We start from the raw sequence: 22251 nt of genomic DNA, 5'->3' as shown, positions 1-22251 counted from the left end.
GGTAACGGCGCCTGGTGGGTAAAAGGTGGAGATTTTTCCAATCTCCCAGGTCAACATATATACAGACCTGCTTGTGCCTGAACCCCTTTCGTGTGTACACACAAGCAGAAGATCAAATACGCACGTTAAAGATCCTGTCATCCATGTCAGCGTTCAGTGGGTTATGGAAACAAGAACATACCCAGCATGCACACCCCGTAAAACAGAGTATGGCTGCCTACATGGTGGGGTAAAAACTGTCATACTTGTGAAAGGCCATTTGTGTAAATACAAGTGAATGTTGCAGCCCACGAACGAAGAAGAGGAAGAAGAAGAAGAAGAGGAAGAAGAAGAAGAGGAAGAAGAAGAAGAAGAAGAAGAAGAGGAAGAAGAAGAAGAAGAAGAGGAAGAAGAAGAAGAAGAAGAAGAAGAGGAAGAAGAAGAAGAAGAAGAAGAAGAAGAAGAAGAAGAAGAAGAGGAAGAGGAAGAAGAAGAAGCATTCCTGACAAAGCGGAGAAACGTGGACCCCAGCACTGACCTTGGACACCTGCACAAACGGCATCACCTTCTTCATGTACTTCCCCAGCTCCGTCTTCTTCTTCAGCTCTGCAGATATCACCTTGTTGTCAGGGAAACCCTTGTTGGCCTGTAACCACGGTTACTGTCTTCACGTGTGTCTGACTCGTTATGCGCTCATTTCAAACACGTCTTTTTTGTAGTGTGCGTTAACTCTGTGCACAATGTGAAACACATACATCTTATTCAGTGTGCACAAGCAATACAATACACTTTATTAACTATGCACAAACAATTTATTAACTATGCACAAACAATGTGGCACATTATCAACATTGCACACACACATGTACACACACACACGCACACAGGTACATGCACACACACACACACGCACACACACACACACGCACACGCGCGCACACATACGCACGCGCACATACACACACGCGCACGCACACACACACACACACAAGAGCAATACATGTCAGCAAAACAACATGAACAACACACATTAACATATCAGGGCTGAAAAAGCTATAAATATCTGACCTGGAAAACCTCCAAAGACAAAACAAGTACAAAAGCAACTGGAAAATTTGACTACTCCATCGAATCAATGCTTCATCAGACGATCAAAAAAACCAAACTAACCTGGGCATGGAAATAACCACACACAATAAACAAATCCTCAACAATAACAGGCACACAAAACAAACACCTGACAACAGGCACATCACATGTCGATGTCGGCACCAAAAAGAACGTAACATAGAAAGAATACCCAATTATCAAGTCCAGAAAAAGAAAGAAAAAAAAATCCAGGATTTATAGAAAAAAAAATAAAGGGTTGGATCTCCCAATCGAACCATATAATTATCTGACCTGGCTGAAGACATAATTTGACAAAAAACAAGAACGCCAGAGAATCGACAGACAGACAAAAAATATGAAAAAAAATTAGCTGTATGAAGAGCACAGGAACAGCAGTCATAATGGCTGCCGGAAAAAGAGGGCGCTAGTCATGGGGGCAAAGGGGAGGTTACCTACTTCCGGGAGGTTAGCGGCCGTAGCTACTTTCGTTTTCTCCACACAGGCGGATAGTAGTTTGCACAGGACAGGAATGTCAGACCCCTGCCGGAGTCTGCACTAGTGGGTCACGGTTAAGTATGTGTAATTAAAATAAAAAAAGGGTGAAGGAACCATCAACACAGAGAATAAGGAACGTCAACACAGAGAATAAGGAACGTCAACACAGAGAATAAGAAACGTCAACACAGAGAATAAGAAACGTCAACACAACACAAAGACAAGCCAGAAACAAAACAGAGCAATCAAAAAAATAAAAAAATAAATAAAAAAGAGGACATTTCCAGCACAGATTTTCCAAGAGACAGGGAACCCATTAACTCACTCGGGACGACAAGTTTTCTCCCTTGCTTTTCCCCACAGACGGCCCATTTGTAAGGGTTTGGAAAAAAAACTACAAAAAATGCAAAATACTGTGTAAGAAAATGAAACTTTCAGAACTGGTTTATTACGTGTTGAGCTATTACATATAAAAAAAAAATCAAATTTCTCATCTTATTTTTACAGTTTTGCCATATGTAGAAAATACTGCCAATTTTTCACCCTGAATCACCATACCCTTGCTCGCTTTCTGCATTAAATTCGCTTTCTTCTTCGCCATCATCCACCTCTTCAATGTCCGACCTTTCAGTTTGTAGCATTTCAAGTACTTCGGCAACCCTAAAACATTGCCATCACTGCCTTGTTCGCTTCACAACATTCTGAGAAGAGCCCGCTTTGCTAACAGGCTGGCACGCGAGCAGACGACCGGTCAGTGACTTTGTCAGCGTGTGTGCGAGACAGGCCACACATCCCAGGCTGACCAATCATACTGTTCGATTGTGGAGTGACCCAGAATAGTGCACTCTGCTTGGCTAATCACAAAATCACGTGTACAGCGCATGATGGAATTTTACTTTCGGAGAATGCTATTCCATTCCTTCGTCCGAATCCGAATACGTTTTGTGTAGGAATGCGTGAGCATTCCTTCGTCCGGAGAGAGTTAACACTGACAGATTCTGCCATCCCCAACAAGGGAGGCTGGAAGAGAGGAGGAAGAGGGTGGGGATGGGGGTGGGGGTGTCCTTACTGTGTGCAGCTGTTTCAGGGTGGTCAGCACGGTGTTCTGCCACGGTGGGTAGGTCCTGGCCACCCAGATGGTGCCGTGGGTGGGTGGTGTCGCTTTCTGTCAGACAACACCAACGTCACGCCGACATCACACACTGATGATGATACAGACACTTACATAGCACCCATCCTCGGTCAGAGACTAAGCTCTACGCGCTTTATAAACACAGGGTCATTTGCACAACAGGCTGCCTACCTGGGAAGAGCTGAATGACGGCTGCCACTGGGCGCTCATCATTCGTTTCCTGTGTCATTGAATAATGTTTCCAGCACGCACAGTTATACACTCATACATGTATGTAAAATTTTATGTGCATGACTGTTTACTGTAATGCCACAAAATCACAGTATACTAACACCAGCACACTGCAGGTTGTCACAAAATCAAAGTATACTAACACCAGCACACTGCATATTGTCACAAAATCACAGTATACTAACACCAGCACACTGCAGGTTGTCACAAAATCACAGAAAACTAACATCGCTTCACACTGCATGTTATCACACACATTTTCCCACACACTTCACACTGCATGTTCCCACACGCTTCACACTGCATGTTATCACACACATTTTCCCACACACTTCACACTGCATGTTATCACACACATGTTCCCACACACTTCACACTGCATGTTATCACACACATTTTCCCACACACTTCACACTGCATGTTATCACACACATTTTCCCACACACTTCACACTGCATGTTATCACACACATTTTCCCACACACTTCACACTGCATGTTCCCACACGCTTCACACTGCAAGCTGTCACAAAATCACAGAGACTGGCCCCACACAGACAAGAACGGTGGTTCTTCATCGCTGCCCTACATGCTGAACAGTATGACAGGCAGTAAGTACATATGTATTTCTGTCCTGGTATATTTTCTAAGTGTTTGGCGAGAATGCAGATCTATATCTGCTACCAACAGGCAGTAAGTACGTACGTATTTCTGTCCTGGTATATTTTCTAAGTGTTTGGCGAGAATGCAGATCTATATCTGCTACCAACAGGCAGTAAGTACGTACATATTTCTGTCCTGGTATATTTTCTAAGTGTTTGGCGAGAATGCAGATCTATATTTGCTACCAACAGGCAGTAAGTACATACGTATTTCTGTCCTGGTATATTTTCTAAGTGTTTTGCGAGAATGCAGATCTATATCTGCTACTAACTGGCAGTAAGAAAGTACATATTTCTGTCCTGGTATATTTTCTAAGTGTTTGGCGAGAATGCAGATCTATATCTGCTACTAACTGGCAGTAAGAAAGTACATATTTCTGTCCTGGTATATTTTCTAAGTGTTTGGCGAGAATGCAGATCTATATCTGCTACCAACAGGCAGTAAGAAAGTAAGTATTTCTGTCCTGGTATATTTTCTGTTTTGCGAGAATGGAGAACAGTGTCTGGTACCAAAGTGAAGCCTTTTGCGAGTCACATTATCATCAAAACCAACCTTGTTTTTGCCGGGGTTCAGGACGGTCTTCAAGCGAAGACGGAACTCGTGGGCCGCGTCCATGAGGTACTCTGAGGAGCGAACTAACACCTCGTCCACAGGGCCCGCCACTGGCCACGAGGCACGCATGATGCTCTCCCCTGCTTTACCGGTCCGCATCTGGAGACAGGAAAAGTGGCAGTAGTTTCACACATACATGCACACACACACACATAAAAATACACACATATAAACACACATATATACAAACGCACACATAAATGCACACACACACATGTGCATGCACACACACACTACACAAAGAGACGACCAAAACGTCAATACTGTCAGTACATGACATTTTTTTTCTAGGATAAAAACTAGAAAACAGCAAAATCAAGGCCTCAAGACCCTCTATCTGCTTCAAACAAAAGAATTAGGTATGCCTCAAAGGGCGTTATAATGACATTCAACACAGCTTCACCACATCTAGAAACCACAAACTATCACAAAAAAAACAATGACTGAATACAGCCCTCCGTGCGTACACGCATGCAGAAGATGAAATATGCACGTTAAAGATCCTTCCCATGTCAGCATTCAGTCAGAAATATGCACGTCAAAGATCCTGTCCATGTCAGCATTCAGTCAGAAATATGCACGTTAAAGATCCTGTCCATGTCAGCGTTCAGTCAGAAATATGCACGTCAAAGATCCTGTCCATGTCAGCATTCAGTCAGAAATATGCACATTAAACATCCTGTCCATGTCAGCATTCAGTCAGAAATATGCACGTCAAAGATCCTGTCCATGTCAGCGTTCAGTCAGAAATATGCACGTCAAAGATCCTGTCCATGTCAGCATTCAGTCAGAAATATGCACGTTAAAGATCCTGTCCATGTCAGCATTCAGTCAGAAATATACACATTAAACATCCTGTCCATGTCGTCATTCAGTCAGAAATATGCACGTTAAAGATCCTGTCCATGTCAGCATTCAGTCAGAAAAATATGCACGTTAAAGATCCTGTCCATGTCAGCATTCAGTCAGAAATATGCACGTTAAAGATCCTGTCCATGTCAGCATTCAGTCAGAAAAATATGCACGTTAAAGATCCTGTCCATGTCAGCATTCAGTCAATTACTGACACAAGAACATACCAAGCATGAAGAGGAAGAAGAAGGAGATGAAAAGAAGAAAATTAAGAAGATGATGAAGCTGATGAAGAAGAAAAGAAGAAGAAGTAATAGACAAAGCAGAGGAAGACAAACAACAACAACAAGATGATGAAGAAGCAGAAGAGGAAGAAACTGACAATAAGGAGAAACGACGACAAAGAAGAAGACGTAGAAGCAGAAGAAGAAGAACAAGAAACAGAAGGAGAAGAAGAAGAAGAAGAACAAGGAGGAGAACAAGAAAGAGAAGAACAAGGAGAAGAAGAAAGAGAAGAACAAGAAGAAGAAAAAGAACAAGAAGAAGAAAGAGAAGAACAAGAACAAGAAGAAGAACAAGAAAGAGAAGAACAAGAACAAGAAAGAGAAGAACAAGAACAAGAAGAACAAGAAAGAGAAGAACAAGAACAAGAAAGAGAAGAACAAGAACAAGAAGAAGAAGAACAAGAAAGAGAAGAACAAGAACAAGAGAAGAACAAGAACAAGAAGAACAAGAACAAGAAAGAGAAGAACAAGAAAGAGAAGAACAGGAACAAGAGAAGAACAAGGAGAAGAAGAACAAGAAAAACAAGAACAAGAAAGAGAAGAACAAGAACAAGAAAGAGAAGAACAAGAAGAACAAGAACAAGAAAGAGAAGAACAAGAAAGAGAAGAACAGGAACAAGAGAAGAACAAGGAGAAGAAGAACAAGAACAAGAAAGAGAAGAACAAGAAAGAGAAGAACAAGGAGAAGAAGAACAACAAGACGAAGAAGAAGAAAGAGAAGAACAAGAAGAAGAACAAGAAGAACAAGGAGGAGAAGAACAAGAAAGAGAAGAACAAGGAGAAGAAGAACAACAAGACGAAGAAGAAGAAAAGAAGAATAACAATAAGAAGAAGAAGAAGAAGAAGAAGAAGAAAAACAAAGAGGACGATGATGACACAGACAAAGAAGAAGCAGCAGAAGCAGAAGACTAGGGTAACCTTGCTGAGCTCCCCCCAGATGTGTTCAGCCATGTGGGGACAGATGGGAGCCATCAGCAGGGCCTGCACCTCAATGAACCTCAACACCAGGTCACGGTGCATGCCCTCACTCTCCACCTCGCGGTACTTGTCACGCTTACCCTGGAAACCAAACACCAATCATCATTATCATCGTCGTCATCAACACCATCATCATCGTTGTCATCATCATCATCATCACCATCAACACCAGGTCACGGTGCATGCCCTCACTCTCCACCTCGCGGTACTTGTCACGCTTACCCTGGAAACCAAACACCAATCATCATTATCATCGTCGTCATCAACACCATCATCATCGTTGTCATCATCATCATCATCATCACCATCAACACCAGGTCACGGTGCATGCCCTCACTCTCCACCTCGCGGTACTTGTCACGCTTACCCTGGAAACCAAACACCAATCATCATCATCATCATCACCATCATCATTATCATCATCATCAGCACCATCATCATTGTCAACATCATCACCATCACCATCGTCATCATCATCACTGTCATCATCATCACCATCATCGTCACCATCATTATCATCATCATCGTAATCATCATCATCATTAACAACATCATCATCATCATTAACAACATCATCATCGTCACCATCATCATCATCATCGACACCATCATTATTATTATCATCATCACCATCATCGTCACCATCATCATCATCACCATCATTATTATTATCGTCACCATCATCGTCACCATCATTATCATCACCATCATCATCATTGTCACCATCACCATCATCATCATCGTCACCATCATCGTCATCATCATCACCATCAACACCAGGTCACACTGCATGCCCTCACTCTCCACCTCGCGGTACTTGTCACGCTTACCCTGAAAACTTACGTTTCAAATCTGTTAATAGAATCTGGTGTTAACATGAATGAGTTAGCTATAAAACCATCTTATACTCCTATTCCTTTTTGGGAAATGTTGAAAGCAGATTTTGATATCAACTATTCTGAAACAAAAAAGGAAGAAAACATCAATATCACGACGAGTACTGCCAGAATACACATAGCAGAAAAATACCAGAATCATCTCCATATATTTACAGATGGATCCGTTCTTGGTGACAAAAACGCTGGCGTGGCTTTTACTATTCCCGCTTTTAAAGTTGAAAAATCTTACTTTATTGGAAAGAATCTTTCCATTTTTACGGCTGAACTTGTTGCTATTATACAAGCATTGAGCTACTTGGTGAGCCATCAAATAGTTTTCTTGAAAATAGCATTCTTTGTTAATTCCAAATCAGTACTTTATGCTCTAGAATCATTTAGCCTTGAAACAAGACCTGACTTAGTTATTGAGGCAAATCATTTGGTACATTGTTTGAGGATTAAAGGTACTGATGTCAGTTTCTGTTGGGTGCCTTCTCATGTGGGCATTTATGGCAATGAAACTGCTGATAAAGCAGCTAAAAGAGGAGCACAAGATTCAGAAAAATCGACAAAAATACTTGTCTGACTTTCTGTGAAAGAAGCATACACTATGTTAGAAAAAACAGCATGGGGTCGATTTCATAAACGATGGAAGACAGAGTCTTCAAAACAAAAGAGCCATTATTCCCCGAACGTATTATTAAAGAAAAAATACCGAATTCTTCAGCTTGCTATACAAGATTAATACCTCTACTTTCTTCCATATAAAACTTGACGCGCTGAAGACAAAATATAGTAAAAATGTTATATGCGTTTGTGGTAAGCAGTTCGTCTTGCATCACAGTTTGTTTCAATGTCAGCAGTTACGTATCTTCTTGCCCAAGTATTTCACAGAGAGTAACTATTCTGCAGATGATTTTGGGGCAGTTATTTCAAACGAGGTTCATTTAGTAGAACTTTCAAAGGTTCATAGCCCTATTTCTACATTCCTTTAATGTACTTCATAATCATGTTAATGGTTTTAGTTATTATCATCATTATTGAATTGTTACTGTTAAAGCTAATTTTTATTTTAATTTTATATTTTTTTTAATCGTCTAATATCACTAATAGTGAAAAGACGCTAAACTAAAGAAGGAACGAACCAAACGACATAATTCTAATAACAATAATAATAATAATATGAATGATAATAATAAGAACTCTCCACCTCTCTGCATTTGTCACGCTTCCCCTGCAAACCAAACCCAATAATTCTAATGATATGAATGCTATGATATGAATGCTATGATATGATATGATATGATATGATATATGACATAATATAAGAGTAAGAAAAAGAACCACTCCTCACTTCATATTACTTGTCACGCTTCCCCTTACAAAACAACCCAAATAATTATTACAATAACAATAATAATAACAATAATGATACTAACAACAACAAGAAAAACAATGACAATAATAATCATCATCATCATCATTTCATTATTATCATTACTATCATAATATCATCATCATATAATGATTTATTTCCATACAGTGCTATGTAGCATAACTCAAGCCAAAGCATGCTCAAACCCCTATATAAATCCAGTATTGTAAGGAATGGAATGAATGCATGAGAAGAAACAGAAACGTGTGAAAGAATCCTCAACCTCACACACCTTAGCCACACACACACACACATGCACACACGTACACACGCCCGCCCGCCCTCTGCACACACACATACGTTCACCTGACACAGGCGAGCGTCCTTACCTGGAACTCGAACACTCCAGTCCGGAGGGCCTCCTTGAACATGAAGTTGTCGTAGTGGTTCTGGGTCTCCGTAATGGCCTGGTTGATCTCGCTGCAACGCCACAACACCCCCTGTCCCTTCATCACTGCCACCAGTCATGTTGGCTTTGCTTACATGTGTGTGTGTGTGCGTGCGCATGCATGCATGTGCATACGTGCATGCATATTTTCTTGCATGCTTTATGTCTGACTGACATGTTGCGGTAAAGTACCACTGTTATCAACATTGCTGGCTGTTTTCGTTCAACACGACCTTCACTGAACCAAAACTCCAGCCTTGAACAATTTGAACTTGAAGGGCTTTTAGCCAATAGGTCGTTAAACTTCAAGCAAGTATTATCACTCTACACTCTGACATCTGACTTACGTAAAAGTAGGTCATTAAACTTCACTCAAAGCAAGCACTGTCACTCTAAGAGCAAACCTGAGGAAATATAAGTGGTTCAACTTCAACCTAGCATGATCACTCTAAGAGCTGACCTGAGGAAATATAAGTGGTTCAACTTCAACCTAGCATGATCACTCTAAGAGCAAACCTGAGGAAATATAAGTGGTTCAACTTCAACCTAGCATGATCATTCTAAGAGCTCACCTGAGGAAATATAAGTGGTTCAACTTCAACCTAGCATGATCACTCTAAGAGCTGACCTGAGGAAAAACAGGTAATCAAACTTCACTTCAACTGAATACTACGTGCAGTGGTGGCGAAGTGGTAACGCATCCACCTAGGAAGTGACAGAATCTGAGCGTCCAGGTTCCAACCTCATACTCACCAGCATCTTCTTCCCCTCCACTTGATTTTTAGTGGTGGTCTCTGGATACTAGTCATTCAGATGAGATGATAAACTGAAGTCCTGTGTGTAGCATGCACAAAACGTATGTAAAAGAACCCACAGCAACAAAAGGGTTGTCTCTGGCACGATTCTGCAGAAAAATTCCACTTTGAAAGGTAAACATACACACTTGCAGACAGAAGAAAACAACAAAACAAAAAATGGGTAGCACTGCACTGTTGCGAAGCATTCTGCTTGGGGAGAACAAATCTAATTTCTCACACAGAAATCTTTTGTGACAAAAAAGTACAAGACAAGACAAAACATTAATACAGTACAGTACAATACAGTACAGTACAGAACAGTAAAGTACACCACAATGCAACACAACACGACACACACCACAACATAACAAAGTAATCCACGTGTGTGGGGTGGGGGGGGTGGGGAGGGGTGCGGGTGTGTGCTGATTATCTGGTTGTGGTTTTCCGCAATTCATCTTTATTCTTATCTTATCTGTCTATTATAATCAATGTGCAGTATAGTAGGCTATGTTTATAATTATATTCAAATAATGTTTCTTAATTCTTTCTGTTTTTACATTAAGAATACTAGTTATTACCTGCAGTGTGTGGATGTATGTATGAAACGATGTATGTGATATTTTTTACATTTGTATCTTCGTAATATTCGTAAAAGCTGTTGTTGACTTTTACAGTTATGGTCCCCATGTTGTTTACTTGTCTATGTTGTGATAATGCACCTGACCAAATTTCTCCAGTTGGAGATAATAAAGTTATTCTTATCTTAACCCAACCCAACACAACCCAATCACTCTAAGCTCTGACCTGAGGAAGGTGCCCTCGTAACCCAACTCAACCCAACCCAGCACAGCACAGCACAGCACAGCACAGCACAGCACAGCACAGCACAGCACAGCACAGCACAAAACAAACACAACGCAAGCACAGCACAGCCCACCCCACTCGCTCCAGGCCCTGACCTGAGGAAGACGCGGTCGTTGAAGGTGAAGGACTGCGGGGGCCCCGCCCTGAGCGTAGGCAGCTGAGCGGCCATCTCCTTCACCCACTCCAGCAGCGTGTACAGACGCAGCAGCCCCGCGTCAGCCATCTTCTCCACAAAGTTCGCGTCCTCCACCGTGTCCCCCGCGTCAGCCAGGGAGAAACGCATCCCTGTGGTACACAGCATGATGTGTTATTGTGGTACACAGCATGACGTGTTACTGTGGTACACAGTATGATGTGTTATTGTGGTACACAGCATGATGTGTTACTGTGGTACACAGCATGATGTGTTACTGTGGTACAGACGTGTTACTGTGGTACACAGTATGATGTGTTATTGTGGTACACAGTATGATGTGTTATTGTGGTACACAGCATGATGTGTTATTGTGGTACACAGTATGATGTGTTATTGTGGTACACAGCATGATGTGTTATTGTGGTACACAGTATGATGTGTTATTGTGGTACACAGCATGATGTGTTATTGTGGTACACAGCATGATGTGTTATTGTGGTACACAGTATGATGTGTTATTGTGGTACACAGCATGATGTGTTATTGTGGTGCACAGCATGATGTGTTACTGTGGTGCACCACAGACATGTGTCATTGTGGTACACAGCATGATGTGTCATTGTGGTACACAGCATGATGTGTTATTGTGGTACACAGCATGATGTGTTATTGTGGTACACAGTATGATGTGTTATTGTGGTACACCACAGAGATGTGTCATTGTGGTATACAGCATGATGTGTTATTGTGGTACACAGCATGATGTGTTATTGTGGTACACAGCACTGATGTGTTATTGTGATACACAGCATGATGTGTTATTGTGGTACACAGCACTGATGTGTTATTGTGGTACACAGCACTGATGTGTTATTGTGGTACACAGCATGATGTGTTATTGTGGTACACAGCATGATGTGTTATTGTGGTACACTACACAGTATGATGTGTTATTGTGGTACACAGCATGATGTGTTATTGTGGTACACAGCACTGATGTGTTATTGTGGTACACAGCACTGATGTGTTATTGTGGTACACAGCATGATGTCTTATTGTGGTACACAGCATGATGTGTTATTGTGGTACACAGCATGATGTCTTATTGTGGTACACAGCATGATGTGTTATTGTGGTACACAGCATGTGTTATTGTGGTACACAGTACTGATGTGTTACTGTCATACACAGCACTGATGTGTTACTGTCATACACAGCATGATGTGTCATTGTGGTACACAGCACTGATGTGTTACTGTGGTACACAGTATGATGTGTTATTGTGGTACACAGCATGATGTGTTATTGTGGTACACAGCATGATGTGTTATTGTGGTACACAGCATAATGTGTTACTGTCGTACAGACGTGTTACTGTGGTACACAGCATGATGTGTTATTGTGGTACACAGCATAATGTGTTATTGTGGTACACAGCATGATGTGTTATTGTGGTACACAGCATAATGTGTTACTGTCGTACAGACGTGTTACTGTGGTATACAGCATGATGTGTTATTGTGGTACACAGCATGATGTGTTATTGTGGTACACAGCACTGACGTGTTACTGTGGTACACAGCATGATGTGTTATTGTGGTACACAGCACTGACGTGTTACTGTGGTACACAGCATGATGTGTTATTGTGGTACACAGCATGATGTGTTACTGTGGTACACAGCATGATGTGTTATTGTGGTACACAGCATGATGTGTTATTGTGGTACACAGCACTGACGTATTACTGTGGTACACAGCACTGACGTGTTACTGTGGTACACAGCATGATGTGTTATTGTGGTACACAGCATGATGTGTTACTGTGGTACACAGCATAATGTGTCACTGTGGTACACACCATGATGTGTTACTGTGGTACAGACATGTTACTGTTGTACACCACACACACACACATTACTGTTACACCCTCTCTACGTGAAAAGCACAAATAATGTTTTTCCATACCATCACACACTGGCCCTCAATCGAGCAGAGAAAAGGATCTTCTCAGCAGTATAAAAGTATATATATATATATATATCTGTTGCCAGCTGTCAAACAAAGACACGAGTGAAGTAATTGAAAGCGACTTATTAAGTGCTTCAGTTCACCTCAAAACCTCATCTGCGGACTCTCTCAGACTTTGGTCTGATTCACAGAGTTCCAGTAACTGATTCATACCAAGGTGAAGGGCAGAAATAGCCCCACCCTAGCATAAAAAACCTCCGGCATTTTTTTTTTTTTTAACCTCCAACAAGCTGACATTTTAACACACACACACACATAAGAAAAAAGTATGACTGCTTTTCTAGTTTTTTTTTGTTAATCATACACACACACACACACACACACACACACACACACACACACACACACACACACACACACACACACACACACTACACTCCACACTTCCTTTCTGCTCTATTTTTTACCCTTCTTTAACACTAGGAAAAAAAGAAATACCCATGCAAGCTGTCATCACAATGCAATGCAATAACCTGATTTGTCACACCACGCCATTTTGCTACAGAGAGAGCGTGCCAAGTATGTAAAACGGAACTGTTGATGATGACGATGTTTCTAGAGGAAATATAACGCGAAGGACAAAAGGTACCCACCCCCCCACACCCCCCAAAAAAGGTTCAGAAACACAGCACGCAGGTCACACCAAACTGACCGTCAGCAGAGTACTTGTCAATGGCCTCCGACAGGGTGAGGAAGTTGCCCGTCGACTTGGACATCTGGACGGAAAGGAAACATTATTTCTTATTTCGCATCATCTCTCTTTTGTGACATGAAAGTAAATAAACAAACAAATACATACATACATACAATGTGAAACGATACATACATACAATATGCACATACTTACATACAGTCATACAACCATACATACATACAACAGACATACATACATACAAACATACATATATTACATACATACACACACACACACACACACACACACATGAATGAATGAATGAATGTACAAACACATGAAATCAATCAATCAATAAATGGATATACAAATAAAATTGAACAGAATAAAAAAGAAGAGGGAAAGAAAAGGAAGGGGCGATGCTGAACCTGAAAGTATTCTGAATGCAAACCAAACGGTCTCTTTTCATTTCTTTCTTCTGGGGGTTTTTTCTTTCTTTTTTAACATAAAATTGGTTTTGTGATTATCTTCTGTATAAATGATGTTTGACATTAAAAAAAAAAAAAAAAAAAAAAAGTTCCTTTACACATTTGGCTTCACCATGTACATGAACATCTTGAATGTATCATTTGTTGAAATGTGTGCCCACCACTGAACAGAGTTCACTTCAGAAAAAAAAGAAAAAGAAAAAAAGATGTATGAAACTGAAAAGGACAAAAAAACCAAACCAACCCAAAAAAAAACAACTTCTGTGACATCCGGAGGAAAGAAAAGGCAATTTCTTATCGTACATCAAATTCATTTTAAGATGATTATTTATTGTAAAGAAAGACAGATAAATTCCTACTGTAAAGGATGAAAAGGCAAATTCTTATTCACTTATTGTAAGGAAAGGGAGGGCAATTTCGTACTGCACATCAATTTCACTTGTGTGACATATGTAGTGAAGAAAAGGTTTTTTCTTACGGTACATCAAATTAACCTTTGTATACTCAGTACAGGATATACAGGCTATTTCTTACAGCACATCAAATTAACCCTTGTACACTCTGTACAGGATATACAGGCTATTTCTTACAGTACATCAAATTAACCCTTGTACACTCTGTACAGGATATACAGGCTATTTCTTACAGTACATCAAATTAACCCTTGTACACTCAGTACAGGATATACAGGCTATTTCTTACAGCACATCAAATTAACCCTTGTATACTCAGTACAGGATGGGTGTGAAGGATACAATAACAATTACCGATTCACACTGAATCACAACTAAAGTGCAGCAGTGTCAAATAAAACAAACACAGAAACACACCAAAAAAAACCAAAAAAACCAATCATGGGACTGAGCGTGTTTTTGATGACGTCGTGTGCATTTTAGTGTATGAAGTATGGCTGACAGTGCCCTCAGCTGTTATGCGACTCGTCCACAGAAACTGCAGTGCAGCTGTACCGACTGGGTGCAAAGTGTTCGGTTATGCAGAGACAGTCACCATGGTGACACATGCAGAGACGTACCTTCTCGGAATTCAGCAGGATGTGTCCATTAGCTCTGACACCCTTGGGCCACATCGACCTGCATTGACAAAGCTCAGGTAAAGTCACAGTGCCTATATCAGCAGACTTACCCTGACAGTGACAAAGCTTTGGTAAAGTCACAGTGCCTATGTCAGCAGACTTACTCTGACAGTGACAAAGCTTTGGTAAAGTCACAGTGCCTATGTCAGTGACTTACTCTGACAGTGACAAAGCTCAGGTAAAGTCACAGTGCCTATGTCAGCCTGACTTACTCTGACAGTGACAAAGCTCAGGTAAAGTCACAGTGCCTATGTCAGTGACTTACTCTGACAGTGACAAAGCTCAGGTAAAGTCACAGTACCTATGTCAGTGACTTACTCTGACAGTGACAAAGTGTTGGTAAAGTCACAGTGCCTATATCAGCAGACTTACTCTGACAGTGACAAAGCTCAGGTAAAGTCACAGTGCCTATGTCAGTGACTTACTCTGACAGTGACAAAGCTCAGGTAAAGTCACAGTGCCTATGTCAGCAGACTTACTCTGACAGTGACAAAGCTCAGGTAAAGTCACAGTGCCTATGTCAGTGACTTACTCTGACAGTGACAAAGCTCAGGTAAAGTCACAGTGCCTATGTCAGTGACTTACTCTGACAGTGACAAAGCTCAGGTAAAGTCACAGTGCCTATGTCAGCAGACTTACTCTGACAGTGACAAAGCTCAGGTAAAGTCACAGTGCCTATGTCAGCAGACTTACTCTGACAGTGACAAAGCTCAGGTAAAGTCACAGTGCCTATGTCAGTGACTTACCCTGACAGTGACAAAGCTTAGGTAAAGTCACAGTGCCTATGTCAGCAGACTTACTCTGACAGTGACAAAGCTCAGGTAAAGTCACAGTGCCTATGTCAGTGACTTACTCTGACAGTGACAAAGCTCAGGTAAAGTCACAGTGCCTATGTCAGCAGACTTACTCTGACAGTGACAAAGCTCAGGTAAAGTCACAGTGCCTATGTCAGTGACTTACTCTGACAGTGACAAAGTGTTGGTAAAGTCACAGTGCCTATGTCAGCAGATTTACCCTGACAGTGACAAAGCTTTGGTAAAGTCACAGTGCCTATGTCAGTGACTTACTCTGACAGTGACAAAGCTCAGGTAAAGTCACAGTGCCTATGTCAGCAGACTTACTCTGACAGTGACAAAGCTCAGGTAAAGTCACAGTGCCTATGTCAGTGACTTACTCTGACAGTGACAAAGTGTTGGTAAAGTCACAGTGCCTATGTCAGCAGACTTACTCTGACAGTGACAAAGCTTTGGTAAAGTCACAGTGCCTATGTCAGTGACTTACTCTGACAGTGACAAAGCGTTGGTAAAGTCACAGTGCCTATGTCAGCAGATTTACTCTGACAGTGACAAAGCTCAGGTAAAGTCACAGTGCCTATGTCAGCAGACTTACTCTGACAGTGACAAAGCTCAGGTAAAGTCACAGTGCCTATGTCAGCAGACTTACTCTGACAGTGACAAAGCTCAGGTAAAGTCACAGTGCCTATGTCAGCAGACTTACTCTGACAGTGACAAAGCTTTGGTAAAGTCACAGTGCCTATGTCAGTGACATACCCTGACAGTGACAAAACTTTGGTAAAGTCACAGTGCCTATGTCAGCAGACTTACTCTGACAGTGACAAAGTATTGGTAAAGTCACAGTTCCTATGTCAGCAGACTTACTCTGACAGTGACAAAGTATTGGTAAAGTCACAGTGCCTATGTCAGTGACTTACTCTGACAGTGACAAAGTGTTGGTAAAGTCACAGTGCCTATGTCAGCAGACTTACTCTGACAGTGACAAAGCTCAGGTAAAGTCACAGTGCCTATGTCAGCAGACTTACTCTGACAGTGACAAAGTGTTGGTAAAGTCACAGTGCCTATGTCAGCAGACTTACTCTGACAGTGACAAAGTGTTGGTAAAGTCACAGTGCCTATGTCAGTGACTTACTCTGACAGTGACAAAGTGTTGGTAAAGTCACAGTGCCTATGTCAGTGACTTACTCTGACAGTGACAAAGTGTTGGTAAAGTCACAGTGCCTATGTCAGTGACTTACTCTGACAGTGACAAAGCTCAGGTCAAGTCACAGTGCCTATGTCAGCAGACTTAACCCCCCCCCCCCCCCCCCCCCCCCCCGACTCCCTCTTGATCGGTACGCTTGTCAGTGAAGGGCTGTCACTTCACTGAGGTAACACTGAATACAGGTCACGATGTCAGTCACCATAATTCACGAGGATGTCCTCCCCTTGCCAAATGCATTGTGTTTGTAAAGCAAAACGAACCAGACCACTTAAGGGAACACAATGTGTCTTTACTGCACTTCAATCTGATGCCGCACCAGTCTCGTCTCACCACAGCTCGGCGATCAAGGTTCAGTTCAAGTCCAGTCACTCAAAGAGGTGTCACTGCGTTCAGACAAATCCATATATATTTTGTATTTGTATTTCTTTTTATCACAACAGATTTCCCTGTGTGAAATTCGGGCTGCTCTCCCCAGGGAGAGCGCGTCGCTACACTACAGCGCCACCCATTTTTTTGTATTTTTTCCTGCGTGCAGTTTTATTTGTTTTTCCTATCCAAGTGGATTTTTCTACATAATTTTGCCAGGAACAACCCTTTTGTTGCCATGGGTTCTTTTACATGCACTAAGTGCATGCTGCACACGGGACCTCGGTTTATCGTCTCATCTGAATGACTAGCGTCCAGACCACCACTCCAGGTCTAGTGGAGGGGGAGAAAATATCGGCGGCTGAGCCGTGATTCGAACCAGCGCGCTCAGATTCTCTCGCTTCCTAGGCGGACGCGTTACCTCTAGGCCATCACTCCACTTATATATACCCTACACCACATCTGCTAAGCAGACGCCTGACGTTCAGCATAACCCAACACACTCAGTCAGACCTTGAGGGAAAAATGAAACGAAATAAAACCAAGGGGTCAACCAGGAACATCACGTTGCACACAAACACAACAAAAGTGTATTCTTTATCTTCATACACATTCCGCTCAAAGGCAAAATACAAATGACTATTTCCTTTTTTCTTTCTTTTTTGTTTTGTTTTGTTTTTGTTTTGTTTTACAAACAAACACATCCCCCAAACACACACACACACACACACATATGCATGCACACACGCTTCCACACACACAAACACAAGACGAACACACAACCCTAAAATTGCTTGACCAACATGCTGAAACAGAATCTCATATCAAACCTGGCTTCAAAACACACCTGTAAAAATCTACTTCCATGGGTGTCTAGGTGTTTGTGTTGGTGTGTGTGTGTGTGTGTGTGTGTGTGTGTGTGTGTGTGTGTGTGTGTGCTTTTTTTTTATAAAACATTTAAAATCAATTTTTTTCATTTTTACTTGTGTGTGCTTTGTCAGTTTATTACGATGTTTGGAGATCAAATCCTGTCCGTGATGTACTCAGGAGCTGTTGTTTGTGTCTCTACTTCAAAAATGTACACAGTTTCTAATCTATTTGTTTTGTTTGTTGTTAATCCAAGTATCCATGTAGGTATATTTATGTATCCATGTACCTTGGCATATATCGATTTATGTGTGTTTATACCATCAATGATAGCTGTTAAAAGAAAACAAAAATGCATCTTTAAAAGGAAATTTTTGTTCCCTAAAATTACACATTATCAAACATACTTCTCATCACCCACTGGTGCAGACTCCGGAAGGGGTCTGACTCCCTGTCCTGTGCAAACAACTACCCCTGCTGAAGGGGAGAAAACGAAAGTAGATGCGGCTAGGTATTGCACCCCCCCTCCCCCCAATAAATTACCTCCCCCGTGCATGCCTGTAGAGCACAGCACTTAGAAAAATGAGTCACAACCCAGTCCTTTGGTGATTCTTCCTTTCCTCATTCAGCCCCGTCTGTCTGGAACAGTTCACCTCACGATCTTCGCCACTCTCCCTCATTTCAATCTTTTAAAACCGGTCTGAAAACACATCTTTTTCGAAAACGCCTATGCATAGACGCTGAACCCCTTTCCAGTGACCTTTAGTAATAACCCATGCAGACTCCACGCGTGCATGAGTGTGTGCATGCATGCATGTGTGTGTGTGTGATTGTGTGGGTGTGTGATTAAGAAATGTAATAGCCGTAGTCTGTCTTATGCTTTTGTGAGTCAAATCACTGTTTTTTCTTCTTCCTTTTGTTGTTGCGTGTGTGTTGTGTGTTTAACGTTTACTGTAAAGTGCTTTGAGCTCTCTTTAAGGGACGAAAGCACCCAACAAGTATCCATTATCATTATCATTCTTAGGAGAAAAAAAAAAGGGGCCCTGACCTATCTTTGGGCCACATGGCAGTGTGGCAGTAGATGAAGTAGGTCAGGTGGTTCTGGATCAGGTCCTTCCCAGACATGCGCACGTCCACGGGGTACCAGTACCGGAACTCTGCCCTCAGGCGGTCCAGGGTGGCCTTGGGGATGGAGCACTTGGCGGGGAACTTGTCAGTCTGGGCGAACACGTAGTCCCACACCTCCGGCGTCATCTGCTCCGGCCTGCACCAGGTTAAACCACACAGTCAGGGTCTCTGGGCTCAAAGACTGGCTCAATATCCATGCACGCACGTACAGAACTCTATCTGAATATCAGGAAGCTTACGACTGATTCATTATCCACACACACAGGTACAGAACTTCGTCAGATCATCAAAAAGCTTAGGACTGATTCATTATCCACACACACAGGTACAGAACTTCATCAGATCATCAAAACGCTTAGGACTGGTTCATTATCCACACACACAGGTACAGAACTTCGTCAGATCATCAAAAAGCTTAGGACTGGTTCATTATCCACACACACACACAGGTACAGAACTTCGTCAGATCATCAAAAAGCTTACGACTGGTTCATTATCCACACACACACACACAGGTACAGAACTTCGTCAGATCATCAAAAAGCTTACGAATGGTTCATTATCCACACACACACACAGGTACAGAACTTCGTCAGATCATCAAAAAGCTTACGACTGGTTCATTATCCACACACACAGGTACAGAACTTTGTCAGATTATCAAAAAGCTTATGACTGATTCATTATCCACACACACAGGTACAGAACTTTGTCAGATTATCAAAAAGCTTACGACTGATTCATTATCCACACACACACACAGGTACAGAACTTTGTCAGATTATCAAAAAGCATACGACTGATTCATTATCCACACACACACACAGGTACAGAACTTCGTCAGATTATCAAAAAGCTTATGACTGATTCATTATCCACACACACACACAGGTATAGAACTTCGTCAGATCATCAAAAAGCTTAGGACTGATTCATTATCCACACACACAGGTACAGAACTTCGTCAGATTATCAAAAAGCTTAGGACTGGTTCATTATCCACACACACACACAGGTACAGAACTTCGTCAGATTATCAAAAAGCTTACGACTGGTTCATTATCCACACACACAGGTACAGAACTTCATCTGAATATCAGAAAGCCTAGGACTGGTTCATTATCCACACACACACACACAGGTACAGAACTTCATCTGAATATCAGAAAGCCTAGGACACATATCCCAACTCATTCAGGACTTCTTCCTCGTTCGCCTCCCATTAGATGAGCAGCCCGGTGTCCTCGATGAAGGCTGCCGTCCGTCGCAGCTCCTCCAGGGTGCCGTACAGTTTGGCTTCCACTGCTGTCGGTGTTGGCCAGTACTTCCTCCTGGATGCTGCATGCGTCCTACAGTTTTGAAGGATGTGGTCAGTTGTCATTGGTCCCTCACCACAAGGGCACTCTCCACTCTGTCCAATGCCAAATTTTGTGTGCATGTGGTGGAGCAGGCAGATGTGTCCAGTCCTCAGGCAGAAGATCTTGACCTGCTCCCATCGTTCCAGCAAATGGTATCAGTCTTCTGGGTTACATTTGGGGTGCTGGAGGCGCCACTTTATTCCTTGCTGTGCCTTCATGAATGTCTTGATTTCATTGTATGACACCAGTTTGTTGGCCTGCTCCTTCTGTGTACCGTCTACTCATTCAGGACTAAGGACTGGTTCATTATCCACACACACGTACAGAACTTCACCTGAATATCAAAAAGCCTAGGACTGGTTCATTATCCACACACACGTACAGAACTTCATCTGAATATCAAAAAGCCTAGGACTGGTTCATTATCCACACACACGTACAGAACTTCATCTGAATATCAAAAAGCCTAGGACACACGTCCTAACTCATTCAGGACTCAACTGATTCATTATCCACCCACATGGATAGACGCTTGCTCGCACACAAGCATGTACACACACACACCAACCCCCCCCACACCCCCACACACACATCCAGGAAGAGAAGCGGACATACTTGATGCTGGCGGGCCCGGGCTGGCTGCCGTCGACCACGCCCCCCTGCAGGAGATGGGCCACAGTGTAGAAGGCCATGTAGATGGTGGAGTCCGACAGACTCTCAATCAGGTACTGCGGGTCCCACGGCAACCGGGTACCTGTGGGGTCAACAGGTCAACACCGACACTCATGGTTACAGCACGCTGGCTACGTCTTTGGGGTGGTTGGGGATTTTTTGTGTGTGTGTGTTTTTATGCTCCCCTACCATCTGAACCATTTCAGTGGCGTTACTCCCACGCTGCTGATTCCGAGTCCCCCATACACTGCCACGCCCTGTGCTGGCCTGTACCAGTCCCAGCGTCAACAGTCGCTCTCTCTCTTCTCCCCCTCTCTCCTTTTTTTAATTTTTTTTTTTATTAAAGTCAGTCGTGTCCGACTATGACCATCAGAACAGCAGAGGAGGCAACTGCTGTTCCAACAATCTGTGCTAGAATTTCATTATAGTGGAGAGTGTCTTGCCCAACTTATATCCTCACTCTCTCAGCCAAGAGGGTTTTAGGACAGTCGGTGTTGGGATGGTTCCCAAAGGCCAACTAGCCCACAAGGCTGCAGCACTAAGAACCAGTGCAATTTTGCCTTCTAGTTTGAAGAGTCACAGTCCTTCACAAAAGACTAAACTGTAAATGATTTCCCACTGACTGGAGAAACCATTGAAAAATAATATCAAGGGTGTAAAATTTCTATATATATTCTTTTTTTACTGTGTCATATTGCAAAGTACTATAGATTAAATTATACTCAAAAAGCATGTTCTGTATTGTGATAATCTGGTGGGTTTTTTTCTGATTATCATTATCATTA

General features: G+C 42.2%; 1 protein-coding gene across 1 annotated transcript in view; it reads right to left on the bottom strand.

Moving 5' to 3' along the window:
• LOC143298790 (leucine--tRNA ligase, cytoplasmic-like) overlaps positions 1–22251 on the bottom strand; it is a 58792-nt gene that overhangs the window by 11552 nt on the left and 24989 nt on the right. The window contains exons 15-24 of the mRNA XM_076611752.1: positions 21410–21548; positions 19357–19572; positions 15018–15075; positions 13515–13578; positions 10792–10981; positions 8977–9067; positions 6275–6415; positions 4161–4319; positions 2654–2749; positions 518–625 (exon numbers count right to left, since the gene is read on the bottom strand). Of these exons, the coding sequence (XP_076467867.1) occupies positions 518–625; positions 2654–2749; positions 4161–4319; positions 6275–6415; positions 8977–9067; positions 10792–10981; positions 13515–13578; positions 15018–15075; positions 19357–19572; positions 21410–21548 (1262 nt within the window). The remainder of the gene's footprint in view (positions 1–517; positions 626–2653; positions 2750–4160; positions 4320–6274; positions 6416–8976; positions 9068–10791; positions 10982–13514; positions 13579–15017; positions 15076–19356; positions 19573–21409; positions 21549–22251) is intronic.

Source organism: Babylonia areolata, chromosome 24, assembly GCF_041734735.1.
Source record: "Babylonia areolata isolate BAREFJ2019XMU chromosome 24, ASM4173473v1, whole genome shotgun sequence".
NCBI lineage: Eukaryota > Metazoa > Mollusca > Gastropoda > Neogastropoda > Buccinidae > Babylonia > Babylonia areolata.
The sequence above is the reverse complement of the archived record's forward strand: the minus strand, read 5'-3'. Positions and strand labels throughout refer to the sequence as shown.